This window comes from Chiloscyllium plagiosum, chromosome 1 (assembly GCF_004010195.1).
Source record: "Chiloscyllium plagiosum isolate BGI_BamShark_2017 chromosome 1, ASM401019v2, whole genome shotgun sequence".
In the NCBI taxonomy this organism is placed as follows: Eukaryota; Metazoa; Chordata; class Chondrichthyes; order Orectolobiformes; family Hemiscylliidae; genus Chiloscyllium; species Chiloscyllium plagiosum.
In genome coordinates, this window is record NC_057710.1 from 39,089,156 (window position 1) to 39,102,696 (window position 13,541).

The following is a 13,541-nucleotide window of genomic DNA, read 5'->3' on the forward strand; positions in this document are numbered from 1 at the left end:
TCCCCCAGACCCCGTCTCTGCTCTCCCCCAGACCCAGTCACTGCTCCCTGTCTGAGGGAGGGGGCTCTCCCCCAGGCCCAGTCCCTGCTCCCTGTCTGAGGGAGGGGGCTCTTCCCCCAGACCCTGTCCTAGTGAGGACGGGGGCTGAGGGTACCGGGTGGCACTGGGGATAGAGGGAGGAGTGGAACACGGAGTTTGGAAATACAGGGACGTGACTAGATCAGAGGCCAATTGCTTTGAGGACAGGAGTTGTTCAGGAACGACATGTATTTACCCCACCTTGTTAATTTCCATCTTGTTTGTTTTTCTAGAATGGGATCGCATTTGGGAGAGACACAAACGAGGTGAGGGTTACAATCGGTTTTGAGCAAAGATGGGTTTGGGGTGTGGAGGGAGTGGAGTTGCTTTTCAACTAAGTCTGTGGCTCACATCTCCTTTCAACTGGGTCCTCGCCCACACCAGGGAAACGACGTCTCGTGAACTTGATTGTTACTTCTCCAACAAAACTCCGGATTGAGGGCAGAGTGGTGGACGTGATCCGTGTGGATTTCAGGAAGGTGTTCGATAAGCATCCTCATGGTAGACTGGTTAGCAAGGTTAGATCACATGGAATACATGGGGAAGTAGCCATTCGGATACAAAATTGGCTTGAAGCTGGGAGACAGAGGGTGGTGGTGGAGGGCTGCTTCTCAGACTGGAGGCCTGTGACCAGTGGAGTGCCACAAGGATCGATGCTGGCTCCACTGCTTTTCATCATCATTTATATAAATGGTTTGGATGTGAGTAGAAGAGATATAGTTAGTGAGTTTGCAGATGACACCAAAATTGGAGATGTAGTGGACAGCGAAGAGGGTTACCTCCGATTACAACGGGATCTTGATCAAATGGGCCAAGGAATGGCAGATGGAATTTTAATTTAGATAAATGCGAGGTGCTGCATTTTGGGAAAGGTAAATCGGGGCAGGACTTGTACACTTCATGCTAAGGTCCCAAGGAGTGTTGCTGAACAAAGAGACCTTGGTGTGCAGGTTCACAGTTAGAACATAGAAGAATACAGCGCAGTACAGGTCCTTTGGCCCTCGATGTTGCGCCGATCCAAGCCCACCTAACCTACACTATCCTCCATATGCCTATCCAATGCCCGCTTAAATGCCCATAAAGAGGGAGAGTCCACCACAGCTACTGGCAGGGCATTCCATGAACACACGACTCGCTGAGTAAAGAACCTACCCCTAACATCTGTCCTATACCTACCCCCCCTTAATTTAAAGCTATGCCCCCTTGTAATAGCTGACTCCATACGTGGAAAAAGATTCTCACTGTCGACCCTATCTAAACCCCTAATCATCTTATACACCTCTATCAAGTCACCCCTAAACCTTCTTTTCCCCAATGAAAACAACCGCAAGTGCCTCAGCCTTTCCTCATACAATCTTCCTACCATAATGGCAACATCCTGGTAAACCTCCTCTGCACCCGTTCCAGTGCCACCACATCCTTCCTATAGTATGGCGACCAAAACTGCACACAATACTCCAGATGCGGCCGCACCAGAGTCTTATACAACTGCAACATGACCTCAGTACTCCAGAACTCAATTCCTCTACCAATAAAAGCCAGTACGCCATATGCATTCTCATCCTGGTAAATCTCCTCTGCACCCTCTCCAAAGCTTCCACATCTTTCCTAAAGTGAGGCGACCAGAACTGCACACTGTACTCCAAATGTGGCCTAACCAAGGTCCTGTACAGCTGCAACATCACTTCACGACTCTTGAATTCAATCCCTCTGCTAATACACCATAGGCATTCTTACAAGCTCTATCCACCTGAGTGGCAACTTTCAAAGATCTATGAACATAGACCCCAAGATCCCTCTACTCCTCCACCTTACTAAGAACCCTACTGTTAACTCTGTATTCCACATTCCTTATTTGTCCTTCCAAAATGGACAACCTCACACTTGACAGGGTTGAACTCCATCTGCCATTCCTCAGCCCAGTTCTGCATCATATCCAAGTCCCTTTGCAGCTGACAACAGCCCTCCTCACTATCCACAACTCCACCAATCTTCGTATCATCTTCCAAGTCAATAATATTTTCAAACAGCAGAGGACCCAGAACTGATCCCTGCGGAACTCCACTTGTAACTGGGCTCCAGGCTGAATATTTACCATCTACCATCTACCACCACTCTGACTACGAACGGTTAGCCAGTTCTCTATCCAACTGGCCAAATTTCCCTCTATCCCATGCCTCCTGCCTTCCCACATAAGCCTACTATAGGGAACCTTATCAAATGCCTTACTAAAATCCATGTACACTACATCCACTGCTCTACCCTCATCCACATGCTTGGTCACCTCCTCAAAGCAGTGTCTTTCCAGATACTCAAATCCTATCCCTCAGTACCCTTTCCATTACTTTGCCTACCACCGAAGTAAGACTAACTGGCCTGTAATTCCCAGGGTTATCCCTATTCCCTTTTTTTGAACAGGGGCACAACATTAGCCACTCCAGACCCCTGTTGACAGTGAAGACGAAAAAGATCATTGCCAATGGTTCACTAGATAACCTGAAACTGGGTAGAGGTGGCAGGGGTGAGACAGCTCCTAACCCTCTGTCTCTGCCTGTTACAGAGCCCTCTGTGGTCGTGCTGTATGAGGGATCACTGAACACCACTGGTCTGATCGAGTGACACTCCTGTGTGGGATTGTGTGTGACAAGGAAACACAGTGAGGTCTGCACTCCCCACCCTGCTCTCCAGCACTGAACTGCACCCCAGCAGAAGCAGGAAACAGGGTCAAACCCTGAAAACTCAGGATAACCAGTTGAGCAGCTAGTGTGGAAGTGTTGCAGACAAGTGATTAAAGGCCTGTTTTTTTGCAAACCTATTGTGTCCATCTTCATTATCATTCATGCTGTCACAGGGTGGGAGTAGGAGAAAAGTTTGGACAAGGTGGTGAGGGGAGAGAGAGGTTTAGGTGATGGTTCAGGGAGCCTGAACAAAATTGCAATTAACGGTGGGGTCAAAGAAATCTGTCCACACGTTGGAACTAGCCCACAGGAGGACAGTTGTGTTTCTGTGGATTATTCCACGATATGTTCTAATCGGTGCTGCAGACAAATTTCACTGGCAATTTAAATGGTACAACTGTAGCAAATCTTTTTAAAGACAAGAAAAATGGTTAAAATACAATAGCAGTGACATGTGAGCGGAGATGGAAATATACATTCTCAGCTGTATTCCATTCTGACAAGATTCATACTTGAATAAAAAAAGGAACAGGCAGAGGACACACCCACCCACCAATAGAACTGAAGGCTTCGACTTGCACACCAGACTCCGGCACAGTTAAGACAGCTTGGAAAGATGGTGTGATCCTTCATCTACGCCAGGTATTCACTTCACCATACAGCTCACCATGTTGGCCTAGGGAATAGACAATACAAGAATTGTTATCATCACTGTCTGTTCAGTCGGGTGTGGGTCACCTCAACAGGAGCAGTATAGTAGTAGGCCATTCAGCCCTTCAAGCCTGATCTACCATTCAATATGAACATGTCTGACCATCCATCTCTGTTCCTGCTTTCTCCCAACATTCCTCCCCCACCCCCCTCAGCACCCAAAGCTCCACAGGAATAATATCTCCTTGTTCAAACATTCCATAGTGTAGCCTCAGCAGGTTCCTGGGACAGGATTCCACAGGCTCACCACTTTCTGGGTAAAGAGGTTTCTCCTCCTTTCCGATCGTTAACACAATGACCTCTGGTTTCAGATTCCTGATTGGGAAGGTCCTGTGTTTACCCTGTCGAGTTCTGTTTGAATTTTATAGGATCATACAACATCCCCTCCTAAATGCCAGCCAATCTAATCTCTTCTCAAAATGTCAGTCCCACCATCCCAGGAATCAGTCCTGTAAACTTTTGCTGCACTCCCTCCATAGCTATCCTCCGATAATGAGACCAAAAACCGGACATATTCCAGGTGCAGTCAGTATCATTATCTGTGCTCCTGGATTTGAAGACTCCTCTCCCTTTGAAGGCCTGCAAGCTTACACTCAGTGATGTACAGACCCAGGTCTTGTGTCCCCCCCTTTCTCAATTTATTGCTGTACAGGTAATTATCACATTTATCCACATAGTACTGCATCTGCCATGCATTTGTCTGCTCACTCAATGTGTCAAAATCTCACTGTCAGAAGTCTTGATATCAAGTCAGTCCAACAGGGTCATTTGAAATCTCCAGCTGAAGAAAGTACACCTGATGGTGGGGCACCACTCCAAAAGCTTGCAATTTCAAATAAACCGGTTGGATTTACAACCAGGTGTCACGTGATTTCTGACTTTGTCCATCCCAGTCCAACACCAGCACTGGCAAATCCACATCAAATCACACTGCAACTGTTGAGTCAGTGTTCATACTGAGTCAGCATCAGGCCCTGCACACGGTCTCAGATTCTTACCCTCATGAAAGTGGACAGAGTTCTCAATGACATCCCAATCTTCTCCAGGTCCTCAATCTGAAAGAACAGAGCATTAAATCGGGTTAAACTGCTCAGTGTTGAGCACAAACAGCACGTTTTACCTGGCACTCGTCCCACTCAATCATCAGCTGGCTGATTTCCACTTCTTTCTCCCTTTTCTTGGTCTTCTCTCATTATGAGGAATGGGACCTGGAGGTCACTGGCTGGGCCCAGCATTTATTGCCTGTTCCAATTTGCTCCTTCAGAAGGTGGTGGGGAGCTGCCCTCTTGAACTGCTGCAATCGTGCCACATGGATTGACCCACAATGTCCTTGGGGAGAAAGTGCCAGGAGTCTGACCCAGTGACACTGAAGAAATGGTGTCAGGAAGGAGAGAGGGTCAGAGGGGAACTTGCATAGGGTGGCGTTCCTATGTGTCTGCCACCCTTGTCCTTCTGGATGGATGTGGAAGGTGTGGCCTAAGGAGCCTCATTGATAATGAATGCAGTAGCTGCAGAGTGTAGAGTCGAGTTACATGGAGCATTATAGAAAGGGTCAAAGTGGGCAAGGGCTCAGCAGAGGGTCACGTTTGTATTAACAAGTAATAGGTCAGGGTATGGAAAAGGATCAAGAGTCAAACTTCAGGTACAGCAGATATGGGGACAACTCGGAGAAGGACAGCAGTCAGAGGACTGAGGGTGTTGTACTTAAACACACAGTATACAAAACATATAGATGTGTGCGCAAGTTAACAGGGAAAATGAGGCTGGTGAAGAAGTAAAGGGAACAAAGAAATGGTGGGGATTTGGGACTTCCAGAAAGCCTTTGACAAGGTGCTACATAAGATATGAGCCCATGGTGTTAGGGGATAGAGGATTGGCTGACTGGCAGAAGGCAAAAATCTGGGGTCACATGGGTCTATTTCAGGATGGCAGCTGGTGACGACTGGAGCTCTACAGAGACCCATGTTGGGACCAAACCTATTGATGTTAATGTATAACATCTGAGAGGAACAAATGGCGTTGTTAAGTCTGTAGCTGGGGATGGGGAGGGGGGAGGCAGCAGAAGGACTTGGGCATGCTAAGCCCACGTGGACGAAGATGTGGTGGGTGAAGTGTGTTGCAGCAAAATGCTTTATTATGCAGTTTGGTAGGAAGAGGTGTGGACTGTTTTCTAACTGGGGAAAGGGAGTCCTAGTTCAGGATGCTCTTCAGGTTGATAGTTAGGAAGGCAAATACAATGTTCACACTCATTACAAAGCAGCTCGAATACAAGAACAAGAGATACTGCTGAGTATGTTGAACGCTCTAGTCAGACTGCATTTGGAATACTGTGAGCTGTATCGGAGGATGGAGGTGTTGGTATTGGAGGGGTCCAGAGGAGGGTTATAAGAACAAACAATCCCAGGGATGAACAGCTGGTCACAGGAGGAGCGGTTGGGAACTCAGTGGATGGTATAGAGGGAGGAGGCAGAACACTCCCTGAACCTTGCAGAATACTGGGAGATGGATAGACTGGATGTGGAGAAGGTTTCTCAACCAGGAAGGACGAGGGCACGGTCTCGGAGTAAAGAGGAGTCCCTCGAGGACGAGGACTGGGAAGGAGGTCAAAGGTTATGGGAAGGAGGCAGGAGAATGAGATTGAGAAACATCAACCCATGACCAAACGCTGGAGTGGGCTCAGTGGGCAGAAGGGCCCAACCATGCTGTGGGCAATTTAGCACAGCCAATTCACCCAACCCGGTTGTAGTTGATGGAACATGTTCATCTTGGTGTCCAGTTACTAGCGGCGTACCGCAAGGGTCAGTGTTGGGTCCACTGCTGTTTCTCATTTTTATAAATGACCTGGACGAGGGCACAGAAGGATGGGTTAGTAAATTTGCTGACGACACTAAGGTCGGTGGAGTTGTGGATAGTGACAAAGGATGTAGTAGGTTGCAGAGAGACATAAATAGGATGCAGAGCTGGGTTGAGAGGTGGCAAATGGAGTTTAATGTGGACAAATGTGAGGTGATACACTTTGGACGGAGTAATCGAAATGCAAAGTACAGGGTGAACGGTAAGATTCTTGGTAGTGCAGATGAGCAGAGAGATCTCGGGGTCCATGTACACAGATCCCTGAAAGTTGCCACCCAGGCTGACAGGGTTGTTAAGGCATACAGTGTCTTGGCCTTTATTAATAGAGGGATTGAGTTCTGGAACCAGGTGGTTATGTTGCAGCTGTACAAAGCTCTGGTACGGCCACACTTGGAATATTGTGTACAGTTCTGGTCACAGCATTATAAGGATGTGGAAGCTTTGGAAAGGGTGCAGAGGAGATTCACTAAGATGTTGCCTGGTATGGAAGGAATGTCTTACAAGGAAAGGCTGAGGGCCTTGAGGCTGTTTTCGTTGGAGAAGAAGGTTGAGAAGTGACTTAATAGAGACATAAGGTAATCAGAGGGTTAGGTAGGGTGGACGGGGAGAGCCTTTTTCCAAGTACGGGGACAGCAAACATGAGGGGACAACTTTAAAGTGAGGGGAGATGGTATAAGACAGATGTCAGAGGTAGTTCCTTTACTCAGTAGCAAGGGTATGGAATGCTTTGCCTGCAACGGTAGTAGATTCGCCAAGTTTAAGTGCATTGAAGTTGCATTGGGCAGGCATATGGACATACATTAAATAGTTTAGTGGGACTGGCTTCAGATTAGTACAAAAGGGCAGCGCAACATAGAGGGCCGAAGGGCCTGTACTGCGCTGTAATGTTCTATGTGTAATTTAGCACAGCCAATTCACCCAACCTGGACATCTTAGGAGGAAACCCACGCAGACACAGGGAGAATGTCTCTGTCTGGAGTTTGCACAGTCACCTGAGGCTGGAATTGAACCTGGATCCCTAGTGCTGGGAGGTCACAGTGCTAACCCCTAAGCCAGTGTACCACCCTGTTTGACTGTTTCAGTTATCCTTGGTTGATTCTCTCCATCTAACTCATGGATAGTGATCAGAAGCAGAGACTCTGGATTTACGCGCACCCCCCCCCTCCCACAGGCTGACTGTAGAACAATGACTGGCTCTGAGGGAGTTTATTACCCACCCCTCCACCCCCAGGCAGCTGGCTGTGGGGAATCCCTTCCTGAACAGGAGGGGCTGTGGGAGAGGAGGTACCTGTCTGAAAGGTCCATTGTCTTCCCTCCAGCCCATGATGAGCTTGGCAGTCTTGTCCCCGACCTTATGCAGGGTCTTCAGCTGCTTCAGGTCTCCAGTGTTGAGGATGTTCAGGATGTAATCCTTGCGTCTCTGAGTCAGTTCATGATCCACGGTCAGCTCAAACTCATTCTCCAAGTCACTGCTGCACTCCTGAAAAAAAAAACCGACCAGCTCACACATTACCAGAATGTTCATCACCACTTTCTCCCCTTGCCCCCCGCTACACTGGGGGTGGGTGGGATGACAGGACTAAACCTGGGACAATGATTAAACGTGGCCAGACTGTCACTGAGGAAGGAGTTGAGTGAATAATCTGACAGGGTACGTTTGAGCTCCCCTTCCTGACTGTGGATTCAGAGCACCCCCCCCCCGATCACATGCTTTTCATTAAACAGGCACTAGGAGAGGGGCTTGTCAGCTTTCTAGCATGCTGGGGTTTTGATGCTGTCCGCAGTATCATTACTGCAGTCATGAAGAGGTTAAGGGTTACCTCGCTCACTAACAAGAAGGTGGTTTACTCTGGAGCAGGAACCAGTTTGAGAGAGCAGTGCCCAATGGTACACCCCAGGAGTCAGTGCTTGGGCCCCTTGCTGTTTGTGATAACGGAGAAACAATGGGGAAGATCGGTTCGTTTGTGGATGACAGGAAGTTGGGCTGATAACAATAAGGAAGGTTTTCAGGGGATAGCAAAGTGGGCAGGTGGAATTTAACCGTGTCAGTGGGAGATGATGCCCTTTAAAAGAAGGGACAAGACCAGAGAGTACTCCGTGAATGGCAGGACAGGAGGAAGCTCAGAGGAACCGGAGGAGCATGGGGTGCTTATCCAAAGGCCCCTGAAGGCAGGAAGACAGGTTAATATGGGGCGGGGCGGGGCAGGGGGGTGAATTTTAATCAGTGCTGGCATAGATTGTACAAGCAGGGAGTTCACAGTGGAGCTCTATTCACCAATGTAAGCTCGCTGGTTGGCATGGCGTAGGGTAGGTATAGACACCACAGTATGCAATCGCCCACTCTGGTACATTAGATCACAGATTAGATTACATTACAGTGTGGAAACAGGCCCTTCGGCCCAACAAGTCCACACCGACCCGCTGAAGCACAACCCACCCATACATTTACCCCTTACCTAACACTACGGACAATTTAGCATGGCCAATTCACCTGACCTGCACATCTTTGGACTGTGGGAGGAAACAGAGCAGACACGGGGAGAACGTGCAAACTCCACAATGTGACAATAAATACATCCAATAACTGGCATGATGGCTGTACAGCTTACTTCTGTTCCCAAGTTCCTCATTCCAATTGTTGAACAGTGATGGCCAAGGGGAGCTTGGATTGAATTGAAAGACCTGGATAGTGGGGATGAGAAGGGGCCGCTGTTAGTGACCAAGTTACAGAGACTGTTTTACAAACATTTGTGGACAGGCTGTGGGTATCGTAGAGGAGGCTGGCATTTATTGCCAATCCCCAATTGCTGTGGCAGGTTGGGCCTGAAAGGGTTGTGTAAGTAGATGGATTCGGAGCTCATTTAAAACAGGTGTTAGGATATGTACCACAGCTGCCATAACCTGTGTGACTACAGGTCAAAGGCTGGAGAATGGTAGTAGGCAGGAGCCAGACCCCATTGGGATCAGACAGTAAAGGTTACCTTGCAGAATCAGGAATGCACAGGATAGATTCCAGCAGGGCTGACAGCGCACACTAATCTCTACAAGGGTGACCATGAATGGTAATCCCTGCTGGTTCACACAGAGAACCAGTCGTGCTGGGTCTGTACCCAGCTGGAGTTTCTGTGGAGGGGACAAGCCCCCACTCTGTTCCTGCAGCCTCCGGTACATGCTCTGGGTGGGAACACACCTTGTTATTCGGTTTCTCTTTCCTCTTCAGCACCAGCATGTCGCCGGTTTTGAGTAACTGACCGTTATCCAGACCTGGAACAACAGGGAAAAAAAAAGTCAGATCTGGGGGGGGCGGCTGGGAAAGAGACACACAGTTGGGGGGAGATTGACATGGTCAGATCTGGCCAGGGGCCAGGGTTAGGGGGCTGAGCCATGACCTAGCTACCCTGCCGCCCTCGCTCTCTCCCCACTGCCCCCTAACCTGTGACACCGTGACTAAGGTCTGTACGTGTCCACACTCCCAGGTAACATGTCCCCACCAACAGAACACCTCACTTACGCTGTAGTGGTGTCACTATCGCCTGCTGTCTCGGCTTGGCCACTGAGCCTCTGCGCAGAGCTCCAGGGTGACTGCTGTTCAACAATGTCTCCTTCCTCAGGGCTTGTCCCGCTGCCGTTTCTTGAGAGACAATCACTTGCTCCAGTTGCTTCTGTCTCTGCTCCAGTTTCTATTTCAACACAAGGACAGTGGGCATGGACATTTCACAGACAGACTCTCCCGCACACACTGGCATTTCACCTCCATCTGTAATATAATAATGCTCTGAACATTTAACACTAACCCTGTCCTGTCCCTTATCCTGCAGGGGCCCTGCACTGAAACCAGGCTCCATCATGAGACACATTTACCCTAGCACCCCAGGCTGTCTATCCCCTACCCTCCTGGGTCTGGGTGCACCGAGCCGAGTGTAAGGGGCCTTACCTCTATCTGAAGCCTACTTTCCTCCAGTTTTTTTAGGAGTTGGAGACGTTCCTCTTTGGGTGTTCCCAGTAATGGAAGACCAGGCTTGCCGTGTTTCCGCAGCATCTTTTCCAGATTGGAAATTCGTTCCAACACGTCCGAGTCAAAGGCCTCTGGGTCATATTCTCCCGGCTTCAGGAGGGGGCTGGATCAGAAGGTGTAAGTAGTGAGACTGTGCCTTCAAATCCCTCCCCTATACTCTAACCCCTGTGCCCACCTTCCCCAATCTGAAGATTTAACTCCCCATTAATCCCCTAGTAGCCATTTGTGCAGGGTCACGTGTAGGCCAGACTGGGTAAGGAAGGCAGATGGCCTTCTCTACAGGATATCAGTGAACCAAATGAGCTTCTGTCACACTCGATGGTTACATAGAGAGTCATACAGCAGGGAAACAGACCCTTTGGTTCAGCCAGTCCGGTGTCAAACATCATCCCAAACTAAACTAGTCCCACCTGCCTGATCCTGGCCCATATCCCAAACTTTTCCTGTTCACATACTTATCCAAGTGTCTTTTACACATTGTAACTGTACCCAAACCCACCATTTCCTAAAGTTCATTCCACAAGCAAACCACCCTCCACGTAAAATAGTTGCCCCTCATACCTTCTATAAATCTCTCACCTTAAACATGTGCCACCTAGTTTTGAAATCCTCCATCTTAGGGAAGAGACAACTACCATTAACTCGATCAATACCTCCTCATAGAGGTTTATAAACCCCGATCAGGTCACCTCTCAACCTCCCACACGCCGGTGAAAATAAAACTGTCCCAGCCTCTTTCAAACTCAAACCTTCCGTCGTCCTGGTAAGTCTCTTCAGAAAGCTCTCCACCTTGCTATAGGTAGCACCATTAGACTAGCCTTGATGATGTCCTTAACCATTGCACCAGACACACACACACCCCCCTTCAGGTGTTGTGCTCATGGCTACATGGAACAGGATCTATCCCAGCTGCTATTAGAAATGCCCATTTGTTCATCTCACCTGAAAGCTGCTCACTGCCCTACGGTCCCCCATCTGGTCTGGGGAACTTGCAAGAACCTCCATTGTTGGAGGGTCTGTAACACTGAGTCAGGCAGAGTGTCCTCCCCTCACCTAAAAGCCAGCTCCTCCGAGGAATCAGCACTCTCCGACTCGGATTTTGTTCTCTTGGCTGGATGTTGCCAAGTAGATGATCCTTCACAGGAACGCTTTGAAGGGCAAATGTCTGAAAGAAGAACAAATGGAAGAATATTTAAAAAGGCAGAGGCTGGGTCACCGCCACGATACGGGCAGCCGCTCCCCTGGGCACCACCGTCACTTCACAGGGAACGGCAGCTTCCCTCCCCCACAGAGGTTTGCGGTTGTAACCACACTTACCGATAGGCTGTATGGTTTCCTGTGTGAAAGGACGGTTGACCACCAGCTTGGATTTGGCAGCAAAGTTGAGGGCGGTGAGCGTGTTAAAGTAGTACTTGTATTCTGGAGCGATGTTCGTTATCATTACACTGTGGGCCGTGCCTCCCAGAGAATCCTACCACAAAACCAAACAGCATTGGAAACAAAGCACATGTGTGAAATAGCAAGATCAGGGAGGGATAGAACAACACTTCAACCCAAACACTGCAGGGCTGAACCACCCAGTTTACACCTTCATCTCCCCCTTGTAGACAAAGCCTTCTCAAAGCCCTAGTGAACCACATTCACTGCCGCCCTCCCCCCTGCCCACCCCCTTATATCTACCTGACTAGTCACATCCTTGACAAATCCTAGTAGATTGCAGTAGTAGACTCACCAACTTCAAGGACATTTAAACAGGCATTGGATAAACATATGGATTAAAATGGAAGAGTGTAAAATAGACGTGCTTCAGAGTGGTTCCACAGGGTCAGCACAACATCGAGGGCCGAGGGAGTGTACTGCGCTGCCATGAGCTACATTCTACTTGTCAGGAGAGATTTCCCTTTTGTAAATCCATACTGACACTGTCCAATCCTCTCACTGTTTCCTGATACTCTATTCTGTCTTATACAATGATGGTCACATTTTCCCCACTACTGACATCAGGCTGACTGGTCAGAAGCTCCCCCTCCAGTCTGTGGGAACTAGTCCAGAGTCGATATCATCTTGGAATATGATCACCTGGGGGAAAATAAATAAATAAATAAATAAAAAAATCGGTTGACGGTCAGAGACAGAGCGGTGGCCAAGGGGATTTTTTGGGACCAGAGGCCAGTGAACACAGGAATCAGTTCTGGATCCACTGCTCTCTCATGTACAGAAATGATTTGGATGAGAATACAGGAGACACGGTTAATATTTTTGCAGTAGATACCAAGATTGAGGGTATAGTGGACAGTGAAGGTTATCCAGGAGTACAATGGGATCTTTCTCAGCTAGGCCAATGGGCCAAGGAGAGGCAGATAGAGTTTAACTTCGATAAATGTGAGCTATTGCAATTATGCAAGGTAAATCAGGGCAGGGCTTACACAAATAACAGGAAGTGTTGATGAACAAAGACACCTAGGCATCCAGGTAGTAATTTCTTGGAAGTGGCATCATAAGTCAAGAGTGAAGGCAGCATTTGGCTGGGACAGGAACGGCTGTTGCAGGTTCCAGGATTTAGATGTTTCAGTAAGAACAGAGAAGATGGGAAACGAGGGGGAGGTGTGGCATTGTCGGTCAAGGACAGTATTATAGTTGCAGGAAGGATATTTGGGGACTTGTCAACTGAGGTAGAAACAGGAAAGGAGAAGTCACCCTGTTGGGCGTTTTCTATATATTGTCAGTGAGAGAGTGAGAGCGACTATAGATGGGTCAGTTTTTGTCCAGTGTGTGCAGGAGGCCTTCCTGACAGTATGTAGACAGGCCAACAAAGGGGTGAAGCCACATTAGATTTGGTACTGGGTAATGAGCCCGGCCAGGTATTAGACTTGGAAGGAGGTGAGCACTTTGGTGATAGCGATCACAATGCTGTTCTGTTTACTTTAGTGATAGAAAGGGATAGAGTTACAGCTGGGGAAAAAGGCAATTACGATGCGATTAGGAAAGATTTAGGAAGCATAGGATGGGGAAGGAAACTGCAGGGGATAGGCACATTAGAAATGTGGAGCTTATTCAAGGAAAAGGTGTGTCTTAGGTAAGTACGTACCTGTCAGGCAGGGAGGAAGCTGTAGAGCACAGGAGCCGTGGTTAACAAAGGAAGTGGAATCTCTGGTCAAGAGGAAGGCGGCGGCTTATGTTAGGATGAGATGTGAAGGCTCAGTTAG

General features: G+C 48.5%; 1 protein-coding gene and 1 long non-coding RNA gene across 2 annotated transcripts in view; one reads left to right on the forward strand and one right to left on the reverse strand.

The window, feature by feature from the left end:
• Nucleotides 1-6: 6 nt before the first annotated feature.
• LOC122539981 lies at nt 7-2,889 on the forward strand. The gene is made up of 2 exons (XR_006309227.1): nt 7-344; nt 2,639-2,889. It is a non-coding gene; the product is annotated as an uncharacterized LOC122539981 (long non-coding RNA).
• A 259-nt stretch (nt 2,890-3,148) lies between these two features.
• Nucleotides 3,149-13,541, reverse strand: part of kif22 (kinesin family member 22) — a 26,917-nt gene continuing 16,524 nt past the window's right edge. Inside the window, exons 7-14 of the mRNA XM_043675145.1 lie at nt 11,653-11,806; nt 11,389-11,500; nt 10,255-10,438; nt 9,832-10,000; nt 9,511-9,584; nt 7,609-7,800; nt 4,466-4,522; nt 3,149-3,432 (exon numbers count right to left, since the gene is read on the reverse strand). Coding sequence (XP_043531080.1) covers nt 3,403-3,432; nt 4,466-4,522; nt 7,609-7,800; nt 9,511-9,584; nt 9,832-10,000; nt 10,255-10,438; nt 11,389-11,500; nt 11,653-11,806 — 972 coding nt within the window. The 3' untranslated portion in view covers nt 3,149-3,402. The remainder of the gene's footprint in view (nt 3,433-4,465; nt 4,523-7,608; nt 7,801-9,510; nt 9,585-9,831; nt 10,001-10,254; nt 10,439-11,388; nt 11,501-11,652; nt 11,807-13,541) is intronic.